The following is a 17,224-nucleotide window of genomic DNA, read 5'->3' on the forward strand; positions in this document are numbered from 1 at the left end:
GGCACTGTTGCTCTAACTAGAAGAGATAAATTCTAACTTTTCTTAGGAGAACGCTTAAATTCTGATCTATTATCTTACTTGTTTATGACTTATTATATGGAATGTTATGAATATAAACTACTATGTAAAAGTGCTTTGGGTTTTTTATTTATGAATACAAAGATCTTTTTCTTTGTGTTTTCACTACCATTTGGTGTTCAGAGGCCATCCTAAAACATACAGAAAGCTGTCTGACCTCACTCATAAAAATGCCAAACTTTTCATTACTGTTACTTGAAATTTGTTTCCCTAGGAACATATGGAGCTCTTATAAATTATTAAAGTCATGTATAGTAATGCAATTTTCTGTTGAAGATTTATAATGAGTCTAGACTAGTCTCAATATAAGGTGTAAAGAAATAACATTGATACTAAATGTAACTAAAACACATCTAAAATTCTGATTCTAAGTTCAGAACTTTACTTTGTGTTTGTGGACACAAGTAGTACAATGAATTATGTCAAAGACAAGTTTTAAAGATACTAAACATCTGTTACCTTAGGAGAAAATGTCACAAGCGAGACAAATCTGCCCAGAGCGGATTGAAGTAAAAAAATCTGCATCAATTCTGGACAAAGAAATTAATAGATTAAGACAAAAGATACAAGCTGAACATGCTAGTCATGGAGATCGAGAGGAAATAATGAGGTACGTGGTTGGTAGCTTTTCTACTTTATTACTCATACATATTATTAAGACATAAAAAAAATCTATGTTTATAAACATAGTATTGCTATGGGATATAGCTACAGGTCAAACTAGTTTTTCATATGTGTCATTAATAATAAACTTTTTTTCTTCTGGGTCGAAACAAAACTCATTATGGAGTGATATTTTAACATAAATGCCGTTTTATACCTTTAAGATTCATATAGACAAAAATGTACAGTTTCACAAGCAATTAAAAGAAATGCAAATCAAAACTATTAGAAGCCATTTTCATATATGTCAGGATGATAAAAATAGTCTCATGTCAGGGAGATTTCAGTGAAATAGATATTTTCATATTACTGGTAAGAATGGACGCTCTACTATAGTTAAAGCACAGTTTCTCAAGCAAGAGTACCTTGGTCTGAACTGTAATTCTACTACCTACGTATGTTACTTTTGTAAATTACCTAATCTCTCTGAATCTTCATTTTCTCATCTGTAACGTGTAACATATGTGTACTTACAGTTATAGGGTTGCTATAAAGATTAAATGAGTTAGTCCATGATAAAACAATATGTAGGGTTCCTAAAATGTTAGATGTGATTATGATTAAAGTTTTTCTGAAAAGCGTTAAGGCAGTTTGTCAGATACCTTCAAAAATTTCAATTTGGCCAAGTAATTTTGTTATAATCCAAAATCAGAAAAGCATTTTGTGCTGAGGTATGTTTATTGTAGCGTCATTTATAAAGCTGAAAAATTAGGAGTTGTGTACAACTGTAGGATGCTGATTGAATTATGGAGAAAATTACAGCTATTACACTTTATGAAGAGCTTTTCCTAATACAGTAGTTCAGGAACAGGAGTGATCTCAATCCTGTTTTCAAAAACAGTGGGAAACAATGGGAAGAAACAGAAAAATGGAAGTTTTTCTTTAAAATAGTACCTCACATGTTTGGTTTTTAAAGTATAATCTCCAGTTTAGTTTTTTCCAGAAAACAGTTTCTCTTCAGTCCTTAAGTACTTGGCTCCTCATGTGGGCCGTGCGGGAGGTCGTGGGGCAGTACCCGCGGGCCCAAATCGGGGTGGGGGTGCTCAGCCCTGAGGGGCCTCAGGAGAACGGCGCCAGGCTCCCTTGCTGTGAATGGCCCAGCTCCCGCAGGACGCGGTTTCACACACCGCTCACGAAGCATGCAGGCGTCCAAGACACTGGCTTCGGAAATGTCCCTGATGGCAGTGGCCCCTGCTTTGTTCTGAGTAACCAACTTCTTCCTGGCCTTGTCCCAGGGTGCAGCAGATAGGTAGCAGGCAGCCACGGCCCTGTGTGACATGACCATGATTAAGTCCTTCTCCTCTTGCTCATCTTGGAAGCGAGGACCTGAGAGAGTGTTACCTCGCATGTTTTAAGTACAGTGTAAAGGAGAGGCCATGATAGGTGTTGACTTCCTCTCTGGTCTCATCATCTGCAGCACTTTTCTCTCTTTTTATCTTGATAAATTAATGTATTAAATATGCTTTCGTTGTTTACGGAAGTGCAAAGTGGTGTATGTTATTTTCATTCTTGCCAGATAGAAGAGGTAGCACACTAAATAAACAAACTGTTTTACAAATTGCTTTCTTTAATGTATGTTTTGGAGACTTTTTTTTTATCAGTACATAGGCATTTTCTTATTGCTTTTTATAATTACATGGTATTTAATCATCTCCTGATGGGTAGTTGAAGTCTAATCTGCTGTTATAAATGGTGGCACACATGTGTCTTATTGTGTAGTCAGGATGTTTTAACAGGATTAACTCCATGTTGGAAGATTCCACCCCCCCACACCCGCCCCCTGGACTGTGCGTGTTTGCACTTCCATCGGCCATTGGCATTGGCGGTGTATCTGAGGCTGGTTTCCCCTCAGCGTAAACAGTGTGTGACAACCTTTGGTTCTTTTTGCTGACAGGTAGATTTCCTTAAGAAAAGAATATAGCTCAATGTAATTTTAATTTCCATTTCACTTATATTGAGTCTGAACATCTATTTATGTCTTAAGGACCATTTATTTATATCTTTTTCTGTGAACTTTTTATGTATTTTCATTTTTCTGTGATTTTTTTTGGTGTGAAGATTGTATTTTACCTCTTTCTGAAGGGCTGTGTAGCCGTTTGAAATTCTGTTTCTCTTATAATTGCTTCCTTAAGAATGGCCATGTGGAGTAATGTTTGGTTTTTGCATGTTCAGAACTGTTTGTCTGTAGCTTTTGAATTTGAAGGGATAGTTCAGCCTGATAGAAAATTCTTTTTCTCCTGAGTATCTGTTTCTGATGAGTCAGAGTCCGTGATCTTTTCTTGGTGTACGCTGTGGTTTTTTTAATCTGTAGGTTTATCTTCTTAAAATTTCTTTTTTTGTATTTTACTTTTAAATAGTTTCTGTTCTCTTGTTTACTTGTCTTTGTTTAGGCCTTTGTTGCACAGGTGTTGTATGTCCTTTGTCTTCTCTAGTTATTTTGTCTGACCATGTTATCTTTTTTCCCCAGTTTTTTGCTTTTCTCTTTCCCAATCTCTGTGTCTGTCAGTGTTTTCTGCATTTGTCTCTTGTCTCTTGTCTCCGTGTGGCATCTTCTCACTTTGTCTTCATGTCCCCTGCCCCATCGTGGCTTCTGCAGGTTCCTGCTTACCGCCTCCTCTTAACCCGCTTATCACCTTCTTTTGTTTACCTGTCTGTTCTCTGAGTGATTTGTCTATTGCAGTTCTTTTATTTCTGCTTTGGGGCATCCCTACCTGGTAGCACTTACCTCATATTCTGTTTTGTTTTAATTCATGATTTTCGATTATAGCTTTTGTCTGCTTTGTAACCACGTTGTACTAATGTGCTTTCTTTGTTGGGAGTGTCCTCTGCTCTTTCCCAAGCCTTTTTTCTTTTTTTTTTTTTTTTTTTTTTCCCCAAGCCTTTTTTCTATAAATATCTGCATGTGGATTCTGTGCTTGTGCCTTTTTTGTTAGTCATTTTTTACTTGGATTTTCCTGGACTGAGCATCTGAACGAACGTGGGGTGGGTAACTGTGGAGCCTTGGCCAGGCCTTTCAGACTTGGTCAGGACCCGTCCCTCCCCTGCTGTAGCAGTGAGCGGGCACGCTCTGTGATAGCACTGCTGAGTGGCCATGCCTTCTCTGCCTCTTTGACTTTGTCTTATTCAGACTGGGCTTGGCAGATGCTAACACTCACCCTGTGTTCTCTGTTCCTGCACTGCCATCTGTCACTAAGGGAAACATTTCTTGCCTTCCAGTGTGATCACTTCACTTTTAGAAGGTGTATATTTGCTGGCATTTTCTAAGATCTGCCACTCTGGGCCCCAGCTGGGCAGTTCCCTCACTTACTTCCTCTGCTTTCTGCAAGGCCTGGACTTTTCTCCTGCCCAGCCCTGCTAACAGCTCTTCCACTTTAGGGCAGCACATGCTCATTCTGGGGGTGTATTGTGCCTGGAGACGGGATACCTGCAATCGCTGATCCCCTGGGCATCCCTGCACTCTCCCTTCCTCCCATTAAATATATCTGAGATTTTACTTTTCTTTGTGATTCTTTGAATGGCATTTATTGACTTAATATTTTGTTCATAAAATAGGCTGTACCAAGAAGCAAGAGAAACCTATCTTGATCTGGATAATAAAGTAAGGACTTTAAAAAGATTTATTAAATTGCTGGAAGAAATAATGACTCATAGATACAAAACATATCAACAATTTAGACGGTAGGTGCATTTAAAAATATTACCACGTATATAATTTTGTACTTTCATTTTCACATTGTCCTTTATAAATAAAATTCAGTTGAAAGAACTTTATACAATCCAGTTAAAGAAGAAACTGCAGTGCTTCCTGTATTGGTTGATACATAGGGTCCTATGATTTAATCAGAATTCTGGCTTAGAAGGGATTTGCGTAGTGGGCTTATCCACTTTTTCCACTATTAGATCCCTTTACTAGATAACTCGAGATGGCTTGTTCGGTCACTGCTTACGTAGGTCCTTTGAATAGGAGCTCACTGGCTTTGAAACAGCCTCTTTTACTTTTGGACACTGCATGTTCTTAAGGGATACAAGTTTTGATGGGACCTGTTGAGGCAGTATCTCAGTTTACGATCTGATTGAATGATGTGGCTCCATGGATGTAGAATCTGTTTTGTTTACTGCTGTGTCTCCAGGACCTACTACTGTGCCTGAAATATAATAGGAAGTTGATAACATATTGGTTCAAAGAATGAACACAGGATCAGAGAAATGTATGTACTACCTAGAAATATTCATACTCTCAGGGATAGATTGCCCCCTCCCCCCCCAAAAAAAATTCAAAAACAACAGAAATAAATCAGAGGATAGGTTGTAGGAAGGGATGGCTCTTGACCTACTGGTATCCAAGGCAGTCCTAGTCTTTTTCCACTTAACCTCTGTTTTCCCCAATGGTATTCCCTCAGTGACCTGCTTTTTACCAGTCTTTATACCCAAACTCCATAATCCTGAGACTATAGAATTAACAGAGTGCTTTTTTTGTTTTTTAAGTTTATTTCTTTATTTTGGGAGAAAGAGAGAAAGAGCAGCAGAGAGAGGGAGAGAGAGAATCCCAAGCAGGGTCTGCACTGTCATCACAGAGCCCGACGCAGGGCTCGATTTCATGAGCCACAAGACCATGACCGGGGCCGAAATCAAGAGTCAGATGCTCAACTGGCAGAGCCACCCAGCCAGCCCCATGAGACTATAGAATTAAAGAAATACATCTAGTTCTAGTGCATATGAGGAAACTCAGATAATTCCATAAAGAGAAATAGGCTTTGCACGTTTGGCCCGTGTTCCTTAACTAAACTATAGGTTAGTTTTTGAAATGTGTGCTTCAGGTTTTTTTTTTTAATATTTTTTTTAATGTTTATTTTTGAGAGAGAGAAAGAGAGAGAGTCAGAGCGTGAGTGGAGGAGGGGCAGAGAGAGAGGGAGACACAGAATCCGAAGCAGGCTGCGGACTCTGAGCCGTCAGCACAGAGCCCGACGTGGGGCTTGAACTCACCAACCGAGAGATCGTGACCTGAGCCGAAGTCAGACGCTTAACCGACTGAGCCACCCAGGCGCCCCTGAGATGTGTGCTTCAGTTTTGTAAGCATGTTATTAGGACTTCAATTCTGTAGGATTTATCTTTATCTTTGTGAGGCTGCTTGTAAGTTCCATTGAGTGGGACCAGAGCAGCCTTTAGTCGAGGGCCAGCTCTTTCCTACCCGTGAGGCAGCGCCCTTCGGAGTCCTCCACTGCAGCGTACCTTGTGAGGAAGGAAGCTTCTGCCTGTGGGAGCGTGAACTGTTCTGGCTCTGGGCAGTCTGCGGGGATCACTTCTGCTGCTTTGGGGTGTTGCTTGCTCCAACCTCACATACGCAGGGAGAGTTGTCAGCTTGACACTAGTGCGCCCTCTGTCCACCCTGTGTCTAGCCTCTGCAGTTCTCCCTGTGCGGCACTCTCTAGGCTTTAAGAACCCGAGTGCCTTGGCCTCCCCAGACTCCCAGCTCCATCTTCTCAAACAGGGAAAGCTCTGGGCTCCGCCTGGGTTTCCGCCCCCCTTCACTCTTTCTGTAAGTAGTGACTTGGGACATCTAGAAGGCCCAATTCATTTGCTTCCCATATTTTAGAGATCACTTTGACTGGAATTGCCTGCACTATCTGATGTCCAGTCTGAAGACTTATTTCATTTATTTTGTACAATGTTTTGGTTGTTTCAGGCTAGGTAAATCCAGTGCCTACTTCTGCCTCTTTTCCGGTAGCAGTAGGATTTGTTTTTCTATTGTATTTAAAATATTTTCTGGGGGGTGCCTGGGTGGCTCAGTCGGTTGAGTGTCCGACTTTGGCTCAGGTCGTGATCTCGCAGTTCGTGAGTTCAAGCCCCGTGTCAGGCTCTGTGCCAGTAGCTCAGAGCCTGGAGCCTGCTTCGGCTTCTGTGTCTCCCGCTCTCTCTGCCCCTCCCCCACTCACGTTCTGTCTCTCCTCTCAAAAATAAATAAACATTTAAAAAATAAAATAAAATATTTTCTGTAAAAGTATTCGTCTTACAGTCTATTACCTTGATATGTTTCCTCACCACCAAAATGGCACCAAATGACAAGAACCTTGCCATTTTATGAGGACAATCTCTCTTAGACATCCCATGATGAATATCAGTAGTGAAAGAAAGAAATGTCAACACAAAATTCTGAAAACCAGCTAGCAGTCATTGCTGTGTCACAAAAGAAAACTCAAGCTATCGGTATTTTCTGGGATGGAGATTTAATGTAGTTTAGGAAGGGAATTAGGAGAGATAATAATAAACTGATAGTTACTCTGAAGAAGCAAGCCTTAGACTCATTAAGGAGCAGAGTTGTTAAGAAAAATACCAAGTTTCCTTTCATCTAGATCTTATTTTCTAAATACCATTCCCTCCTTGGAGAAATGGCTGATTCCAGAGCTGGGCAGGGAAGGTAAACGTGAGCCTCTTGCTACGCCAGAAAGTAAGGAGGTGCTTGGAAGAAACATAGAGTCATGATAAAAGAATGTAGGAAGCAGCCTGAAGAGGCTCCCACTGGCGAAACCTGGGCCTGCCTGTTTGAGGGCAAGAATATGGTAATCCAGAGAATAAAATAAGAATCTGTGACTCCATCCCGATGAATGGAAAAGTGAATAAGTAAATAAATAATTGAGAAAGAAGGGAAAAGTTTTCCTTACAGTGGAATGTCATGTGATTAATGGAGTCTGCATTGTGCCAGGCTGTGGGTAAAGTATTATAGGTACAGAATGATTGAGCCCTTTTTTGTCACCATAAAGTTAAGAGGAGATAAGCACATGGATAGGCGATTTATTTATTATCTTAACACTACTAGAGTTTAATCTCTCGAGGGCAAGATTCATGTCTTCTGTATTAGGGTGATATCTCATGTAAATTGCTTGAATGATTGATATATTCATATGGACTCGCTGACCTATATTAAATGTGGGATAACATCTTTATTCATTTTATGATGTTTGTTTATTGTAAAAGGAAATGAAGTGGTAAAAATGTGGAGACACAAATAAAACATAAAGATGGGGGGGGGACATCTTAGAATCCTACCTATTAAATGGGCAACCAGTGTTAACATTTCGGCATATCCCTCTCTGGTCTTACATGCTAGTTTAAAGATCATGCTGAATATACAGTTTTTATATCTTTATATTCTTTTTAATGTGCCCCATTTCTTTATTCCAAGATGTTTGACTTTACGATGCAAATTATACTTTGACAACTTACTATCTCAGCGGGCCTATTGCGGGAAAATGAATTTTGACCATAAGAATGAAACTCTTAGCATATCAGTAAGTATCTTAACTCTTTGTATGCTAATCGTTAGAATTAGCTGCTGCATTTCTTTTGATAATACATTAATAGTTTTAATCTATTATCTTTGGAAAACAAAAGAACTTACTTTTAAGGCTGGTGTTTGCCAGAGTGTTGAAAATTAAACTGATCACTAGCTAATGCTGCCATTGTAGCGTTAGGTACATCCCCCCTGAAAACCACTATGAAGATAATTAGGAAATTTATTTTCAGTGACAAAGGTTTACCCTCTTTCCACTCCACAGGTTTCTTTTTAAAACTCATACAGCATTTTAAATTATGTGGGATATTATAGAAAGTCCATATTCTCTGGAAGCCACTATAAGGAATCCAAGAAAGGATTTCTCAGAAGAATGTTCTACCCCATGTAATTGTCTGCACTTACTTATTTCTGAATGCGTCCGTAGATCTAGCCTCAGTTGGATAAGCAAAGCCACCGTATTCAACTTTGTGGGGTCTGTGTTTGTGGATCCTTCATAGTTGCATGCATTGAAAGAGGAAGTATGGGATATTGCATTAAAAATTGTGTGGCCAAGTCAAGAGCAACCAAATAATTGGGGCAAAATTTTTAAGTAATTGCTTACTGCTCTTAGTTGCCATAAATTTGTACTTCATTTTTAAAAAAAATTATACTTCATTTTATACTTAGGATAAATAATAATTTACAGTACATGTATATAAGACTCATCTAAATTTTTAAAGAATAATAATAATTAAGAGAAAGAATGACTGTGCATTTAAAAATGGTCAAAAGGCTTAAATAGAAGCTTCATAGAGTATCCAAATGGTGAATAAGTACATGAAAAAGTGTCCAATATAGTTTTTCATCAGAAAAATACAAATTTATATCATAAACAATGACTGTCCTGCTGCTAGCAGTGTGACTAAAACTCAACACCGATCATATATTATGTTGGTGAGACTGTGGGCTTGGAACCCTCATGCCTGGCTAGTGGGAGTATAATTTGATAGAACTAATTTGGAAACCTGTCTCACAGTGTCTGTGAAAGCAATTCCACTCTTCAGAACTCTTCTAAAACTGATAAACTTCGTCTGATTGAATGGTGATGATTAAAGTCAGAATAGTTGTTACCTTTTGGATTTCATAGTGCCTGGGAGAGAGCACCGGGGATCTGCTGAGATGGTAGAAATGCTCTAGGTCTTGATCTGAGTAATTACGCAGGTAATTGAGCAGAAAACTTAAGCTTTATGTTCCTCACCGTATATGAATTAGACTCTAATAAAAATGAAAAAGAGAAAATATTAGGAGTGTTTGGATAATTTATCCCCAGAGCTAATTGTGCAGGACAACTGAAGCTATTCCTTCTGCATCATCATCCCTGTTATTCAAAAGAATATTACTGTTTTAAGAATCCTGAAATTCTCTAGTCTTCATTTTATAAATAAGGAAACTAAAACCTAATTAGTAATGGACCAGGGGTAAAATTTAGATCTCCACAATTAGTCTAGGGCTTCGTTTATTAGATTGATGTAAAATGCAGTTTGGGAGCAAAAGACAGTATCTAGTTACTTAGTTCTTGCTTTTATGTGGGGTATTTTGTTTGGTTGGGTGGGTTTGGTTTTTTACTACTTAGTTGCTTTTTCATTTGGATTTTTACAGATTCAGACTTATGGATAATAAATGTAAAATGTCAGTGTGTGTAACTTCAGAATGTTTTTATAACCCTTTGATAGGAATGCTACTTGAGAGGTGATTTTTCAAACAGTGGAAGAGAAAGTATGTGAAGCTACAGGTCTGCTAAAGCACATGATAAAACTTTATGATAGAAAACCTGATGGTGCTCTGCTTTTTTACCTTGTGGGTATGGTATATATGTATGTCTGGAATTCTATCCAAATGAAAATAGAATTCCTTCTAAGTTTTTTTTAAATGTTTATTTTTGAGAGAGATTGAGACAGTGCGAGCCAGGGAGGGTCAGAGAGAGAGGGAGACATAGAATCTGAAGCAGGCTCCAGGCTCTGAGCTGCAGCAGAGAGCCCGACGCAGGGCTCAAACCCACAAACAGTGAGATCATGACCTGAGGTGAAGTCGGCTGCTTAACCAACTGAGCCACCCAGGCACCCCTCTAATGTTATTTTATACTGTCTTCCCAGCGTACTGTGTAAAAGAGTTTGTTTTTAATTTTATTAATTGCTTTTTTTATTGTCCCCATTTGAATCTCTTTTGGAAGAGATTTTATGTTTCGATCATTGCTGCTTTTCTTCTTTGGCCAGTGTGAGCCTCTAAGTTGGTCCTGTTGCCTTTCTGACATTCAGTAATTACTTTTAAAGAGGCTTAACCACTAGATGTCACTGTAATTCAAGTAATGTAAGATTATCTTGGCACTTAGAAATGTTGGAAAAAAGAAATAAAGAAAACAATCTCATTCACAAGACCGATAACAATAAAATATTTAGGAATAAATTTAAGGAAGTGAAAGATCTATACACTGAAAACTACAAGACATTGATGAAGGAAATTGAAGAAGACACTAATAAGTGGGAAGGTATCCCACAGTCATGGATCAGAATTAATATTGTTAAGTAGATGTCACATCACTAAATGATTTTATTCTTTTTTTCTTTTTCTTTTTTTTACTATAAATTCATTCTTTCTAATTCTAGCCAATGTTTTTTGTAAAGACTTTAGTTGACTTTTGCTGTACTTTGTTTCTTTGTTAATTCTTGGCAGGTTCAGCCTGGAGAGGGAAACAGGGCTGCTTTCAATGACATGAGAGCCTTATCCGGAGGAGAACGTTCTTTTTCCACAGTTTGCTTCATTCTTTCTCTGTGGTCCATTGCTGAGTCTCCTTTCAGATGCTTGGATGAATTTGATGTCTATATGGTAGTGTGAAATTTTGAATTCTGTAATCTTTGTTGTTGGAAATGTGTATTTTGAAAGGAAGCAATGTTTTGTTTAGTTTTACCCACAGAAGGGATCCTGCCTGACACTTCAGTCCGTGATAGGTGGTAGGAAGGAAGAAAGAGTTTTAGTGTTCTCCCTGCTGCCCTAGAGACCCCATCCAGGCCGTCAGCGTCTTCCCTAGTTTATTTCCATCTTCCATTTTAACACAGAGTTACAAGCAATTCCTTGTTTGGACGAACGGCAGCCACTGCTGATTTTCTCCCTTTCTTCACAGCTACACTTTTTGGAAGAGCAATAGATATAACACAAGGGGCAGGAACATTTGACTTCGAAATTAAAAACCTAGGATTAAGACTTAACTTACCCGAAGGACTTGAGGCAAACTATTTATCCTTTTGGGGGTCTCAATTTCTTCATGTATAAAATGATATTACTCATCTTTCCTACCTCAGAGGGTTATGGTGAGACTCCAGTGAGGTCTTCCGTGCAAATGCACTTACAAAGGTGGAGGCACGGAGTAGGCCCTCCCAAACCGGCTGTTAACTGGCCTCTGTATGGTTCCTGGCTCATTCTCTCTAAACCCACTATAATCTGGGTTTAGACTACAGTACTCTAGCAAAACTTGTTTAGCAAAGATCACAAATGAACTTTTAGTATTATTTTAATTCTGTGAAGGAGTTGACACCACAGACCTATCCTGCATCTCTTATAATGTGCATTCTGGCCAGCTTCTGCTCTCCTCTTTCCTGGTTCTGGTGTGTTCCAAGCTGCTGTTCTCCTGAAATGTGTGAGGTCCTGTTTGTCTGTTTTTGTTACTGTTTTTGTTTTTCCTGGATACCCTACCCCCCGCACCCCTTTCCCCTACCCCCCCCCCCCCCCCCCCCCCCCCCCCCAACACAAACACACTCTAACTGCCACCAACACTACCACTTACATTTGGATACCAGCAAATCTGAGTGTCTCATCCTGGCCCCTCTCTCGCACTCCAGACCCATATGCCCAACAGTTTCGATGTCATCTGGCATGACCACGCCTCACACTCAGCAAGTCTTCCACTCAGAGCCTCTTCCTTTTCCTGAATCCCCTACCTTGATTGGTGGCCAATAGCCATTACCCGCCCAGTTACCTTGCTAGGATACCTTTGATGTATCTGTGATCCTCCCTTCCTTTTCATTTGCCCGTCACAATCACATCTGACCTTTCGAGTCTCTGCTCCTTCCTGTTACTTGTCCCTGTCTTCTCACCCCCTGCCTGTCATAACTGCCTCCTGTACAGACGCCCAGACTTTAATCTTGCTTCTTCCTTGGTTCCTCCCTCACTGTTTTGCCAGGTTTATATTTCTAAAATGAATCCCATCATGGTCACTCACTTGTTTGGAACTCTGTGGTGGTGAATTATCTGGGATAAAGGTTTAGTTCTTTGGGTATCTGTGAGACCCTTCCTGATGGAATATCTACCCACTTTGTGGCTTTCCTAACTACTTACGATTTTTAAACACTGCGCCTCTGCGTGTTGTGCCCCCCTTTGTCTACTCACCTTTCAAGGCTTGGTTTGGATGTCACCTTTATGTCACCTTTGTGAACACCAGGCAGAATTAGGAACCTCTCAGAACTCCTTTGCCACCACCCTACACCAATTCACACTGTTATTTTTATTTTTTATATTATAGAATATATTATTATGTAATTTGTACTATATACATTTACTATTACATAGATTTTTATACATTTTCATTCTGTTGCCATCTCCTATTCTCATGTCTGAATCTTCTACCAAATTATACCTTTTTTGGAAGTTACCAACTATGGCTTGATCATATTTCTACCTGTCTGATGCCTGGCCCATAAGTATTTAGAAAATGCTCATTCATGGAGCATTTTAATCCTGTTTAATCCTTCAGTGTCATTTTTTTCCCCGTGATAACATTGCTGCGATTGCTTAGAAATTCTTCTGAGAATTGGCTTCAGAGCTAAGTCACAAATCGCAGAAGATGAGTGTTCTTTCCATGCAGTGATTTTGTCCAAAATGCCATTTTGCAGCCTTATCTCTTATCTTATTTGTCAAATTTAATTCTGTTCTTTCTCTTTTAGAAACTTAGTGGTTCTTTTTTAAAAAAATTTTTAGTGTTTATTTATTCTTGAGAGAGAGAAAGAGACAGAGCACAAACAGGGGAGGGGCAGAGAGAGAGATGGAGGCACAGAATCCAAAGCAGGCTCCAGGCTCCAGGCTCTGAGCTGTCAGCACAGAGCCCTACGTGGGGCTTGAACCCATGAACTGTGAGATCATGACCTGAGCCAAAGCCAGACGCTTAACTAACTGAGCCACCCAGGCGCCCCTGGAAACTTAGAGGTTCTTAATCAAAATGGCATTTTGCCCCATTGGACCTATTCAGAAAAATGTACCTAAGTCCTGAAAACCAATTGGAAGCAAATGCATACATTTTGGTGGTTTGGCGGCTTTGTTATCAAATGATAGGCCTCCTCAGGGCAGTGTTTTGAAAGGAAAGCATTCTACTTGAACAAGCTCTCGTTATTTTTGTTAACTTTAAGTTAGGTTGCTTTACAGATATGCCTGAGGGAATAATTTATATAATACAAGCCATTGAGCTATGCAACCAGGATGTTAGTAACCTGTCTGCCTCCAAAACAGTGTGTTCTTTTTTTTAAATTATTTTTTAATGTTTATTTATTTTTGAAAAGAGTGAGAGACACAGAACACAAGCAGGGGACGGGCAGAGAGAGAGGGAGACAAAGAATCCAAAGCAGGCTCCAGGCTCTGAGCTATCAGCACTGAGGCTGACGCGGGGCTCGAACCCACAAACCGCAAGATCGTGACCCGAGCCAAAGTCAAACACTTAACCGCCCCCCCCAGGCGCTCTCCAGTGTGTTCTTAACCACCATGCTGTACTGCCACATAAATTTTCAAATAGACCGTTAAAAATATATGCCTATAATAACATTTGTTTATGTTTTCAACTTTTCAGGAATTTTCAAGGTAGGGAGCAGTACTTTGATTTTTTTCTTTCTCTGATAATTGAACTCAGAAAATGTAAGCACACAGTTTAATTTAGTTTCAAAACCTGTTATAATGAAAAAAAATTAATTAATTAAAAAAGCCCTGTTATAATGAAGCATTATTTTTCTATACACTGGTATGCTATTTAACTTAAAGATTGAATGGAGGAATTGGTTTGTAAATTTACATTGGTTCAAATTGTACACATTGTAGAAGGTGGTGGGGCAGGGTCAGAGGTTTTAAAACACCTTAATCAGGGGCGCCTGGGTGGCGCAGTCGGTTAAGCGTCTGACTTCAGCCAGGTCACGATCTCACGGTCCATGAGTTCGAGCCCCGCGTCAGGCTCTGGGCTGATGGCTCGGAGCCTGGAGCCTGTTTCCGATTCTGTGTCTCCCTCTCTCTCTGCCCCTCCCCCGTTCATGCTATGTCTCTCTCTGTCCCAAAAATAAATAAAAAACGTTGAAAAAAAATAAAACCTTAATCATTGAGGGACATTTTGACAGAATTAGTAACTTTATAGCTGGTCATTTTTTATGTTGTTCTCCTGAGGTATTAATTATTATTACTGTACAAATTAGATTCATTTTGTAACATTTAGTTGTGTCTTTGGGATATTTGTTGATTATTTTAATTGCTAAATATATTTGAGGGAGGGAGCTATATTTACTAAAACAATCTGACTATAGAAATTACCTGGAAGAGACAGGTATTGTTATTTTCCACTCATAGTTTTGGATATTATCTTTCCCTGTAAGAATAGTTTGGCATCATCAATAAGGTAGTAGATGATCCCTGGATAAAAATGCAGGAGTTGGTATCAGCCAGCAGAATGCTGCTTTTGCAGGAACGTGATTAATGCAGCAGGGACCCTAACTTTTTTCCCTAGGACATGGTTAACCGGAGAATTGCAATGGATATGATACTCAAGATGGCGGACTCCCAGCGTTTCAGACAGTTCATCTTGCTTACCCCTCAAAGCATGAGGTAACTTCTCAAAAATTCTTCTGTGAATATATACAGCAAGATATAAAAGGGGAAAATAAATCTCTTATAATCTAAATTTTTAAAATGCAAACACATAAATCACCAATATTAAGAAATAAATCAGTTCCTATGTCAGGAGATCTAAGATAATTTTTCCTTTTTAGGTACTTAAAATTGTATTTTTATGATCTCCCTTCCATAACAAAACCAAGTTGATTGAAATATGAGTACTGACTTGTTATTATTTCCATTTTGACTCTGTTCCTTTGTGATTATCATGACCAACTAATAAAGTAATTTAATTTTACTAATTCTGTTTAAAGACACGATTCAGGATTTCCCTAGTCTTGGCTCTTTTCCCGGTGACTTACGGCTACCAGTCTTTCTAAATAAGGAGCTCTCCCCTGCTGGCAGTCGGCATGGTGTCACTTAGAGTTGATACTCTGCCTCTAAAGCGGTCACTTGGTCCTAGGGAGATTTAAGTTTGTGATTGGGAATTTTCAGGTAGACAAGATTTAAGTTTGTGACTGGGAATTTTCAGGTAGACAGAATTTCCTGGCAAGACAAGAAGAACAAGAGTTAGAAAGAGCTGGTATATAAATCTCATTTTCTTTTTCTTCTAAACTGAAAGCCCCTGGCATTTAGCAGGAAGTTAATTTTTAAAAATGAAAACAAATTATTTCTTGATTGCAAATTATATTTCTCCTAGAACTCCTGATATTCAACATATCCCACATTAGTAGATAGGGTAGATTTGTGTTTTCATGAGGTAGGAGTAGAATTTGTTTTAATGTGAAAAAAGTTTCCTAGACATTTTGAATAATTAATTTTACTTCCTCTAGTTCACTTCCATCTAGTAAACTGATTAGAATTCTTCGGATGTCTGACCCTGAAAGAGGACAGACTACGTTGCCTTTCCGACCTGTGACTCATGAGGAGGAAGAAGACCGGAGCTGATCTGTAGCTGCTGGTGCCATGGGCTGCATCGTCACGTGGAAGATTTGTAAAGGGAAACAGTTCAGGAGTCTGTGATGAAATAAAATGAAACTGAAGATATTCTGAAATAAGAGAAGCTCCTTTATACATCCGGCCCGAATAAAGTATGTAAATAAATCTAGAAAGCCTACTACAACCAGCAATTTAAAATTACTGTTACTTTACTTTGAGAAAATTAATTTCATAGTACTGGTTTTAAATCTTTTTTTTTTAAGTTTTTTTTTTAACCATCTACTTTTATAGATTGTTTTTCAGAAGTAAAATTTTGTACATATGTACATGTACATATCTGTTTAGTTTGGGTTCATTTCTATGGTATTTTGTAAGAATTAAAATAAAAGTTTGAGCACCTGATTATATTTAGTTTTGTTTTCCCGAATATCACATTCTCATCGCAGGTGGTGCGCAGGTGGTCTGGGGACGGGGACCAGTTTACAGTGGATTTATTGTCTGTCTGTGCTTATTAATGATGAGGGGCCTGCACAGGAGTATAAAGCTTTGGTCAGAATCCCTGTACAGGTCACTTTGTATCATTAGAGATACAGCTATAGATTTGAGCTGTACTTTTAATTACTATATCTCGTTCAAACTGAGGATGCCCTCTGTCTGTATGGCACTTTGAAGGAGCCCTGGAACACCACAAGCTCTGACACAGTGCCTTTCAGAGTCCCCTGTCGTCCACCCAGCTAAGCGTCTAACCCATGTCACAACGGGATTGTGACACAGCACTGCACCCTGACCTGCAGCCTGTTTGCCTGGTTTACGACCCCTCAGTCCGCTGTCTGGGGCTCCTGGGCTCTGGCTCAGCTGAGAGGACCCAGGCTGGGAAGAAGGTCTGGGAGAACTGGGGGCCCCTGTGGAGCAGGAAAGCAGCCCAGAGCCAAAGGCCAGCCTGTTAATGGGAACTGACATCAGTGCTATCAAAGACCTCTCCTGATTTTAGAGCTGGCCTTGGAATGATAAAATCTAGCATATTGTAGGAAATGGTATTTATCAGCTTTTTTTTTTTTTTTTTTTTAATCTTTTTTAAGAGGGCATGAATAGGACTTCTGCCTGGATTCTCTGTGTTTGATACTAGGGTAAGTGCTAAAGTTTTAAGACAGACATGGGTATTCAAGAAGCACTTCCTGTATTGCCAGCAATAAATATTTATGTAATTGAAAAGGACGTATTTTAAGAAAAACGGTATTTTAAAAAACAACAGCACTTCTGTTGTTACTGAGAAAAAATGGATTTTGTTTTTTATTTTAGGGAAGGGAGTCTGATTTAGCCTTAATGTGAGATCAGTTGGCAAACTGCTTTTCTAATCTAAGA

At 39.2% G+C, this 17,224-nt stretch overlaps 1 protein-coding gene across 3 annotated transcripts in view; it reads left to right on the forward strand.

The window, feature by feature from the left end:
* The window catches only part of SMC6 (structural maintenance of chromosomes 6), a 74,120-nt gene extending 57,856 nt beyond the window's left edge, over window positions 1–16,264 (forward strand). For 2 of the 3 annotated variants that reach the window (XM_049652489.1, XM_049652490.1), the window contains exons 22-27: window positions 543–688; window positions 4,294–4,419; window positions 7,922–8,027; window positions 10,742–10,894; window positions 14,817–14,914; window positions 15,757–16,264. In XM_049652489.1, coding sequence (XP_049508446.1) covers window positions 543–688; window positions 4,294–4,419; window positions 7,922–8,027; window positions 10,742–10,894; window positions 14,817–14,914; window positions 15,757–15,871 — 744 coding nt within the window. In that variant the 3' untranslated portion in view covers window positions 15,872–16,264. The remainder of the gene's footprint in view (window positions 1–542; window positions 689–4,293; window positions 4,420–7,921; window positions 8,028–10,741; window positions 10,895–14,816; window positions 14,915–15,756) is intronic. The other variant, XM_049652491.1, reaches the window with a different exon arrangement.
* The last annotated feature ends 960 nt before the right edge of the window (window positions 16,265–17,224 follow it).

This window comes from Panthera uncia (genome assembly GCF_023721935.1).
Source record: "Panthera uncia isolate 11264 chromosome A3 unlocalized genomic scaffold, Puncia_PCG_1.0 HiC_scaffold_12, whole genome shotgun sequence".
In the NCBI taxonomy this organism is placed as follows: Eukaryota; Metazoa; Chordata; class Mammalia; order Carnivora; family Felidae; genus Panthera; species Panthera uncia.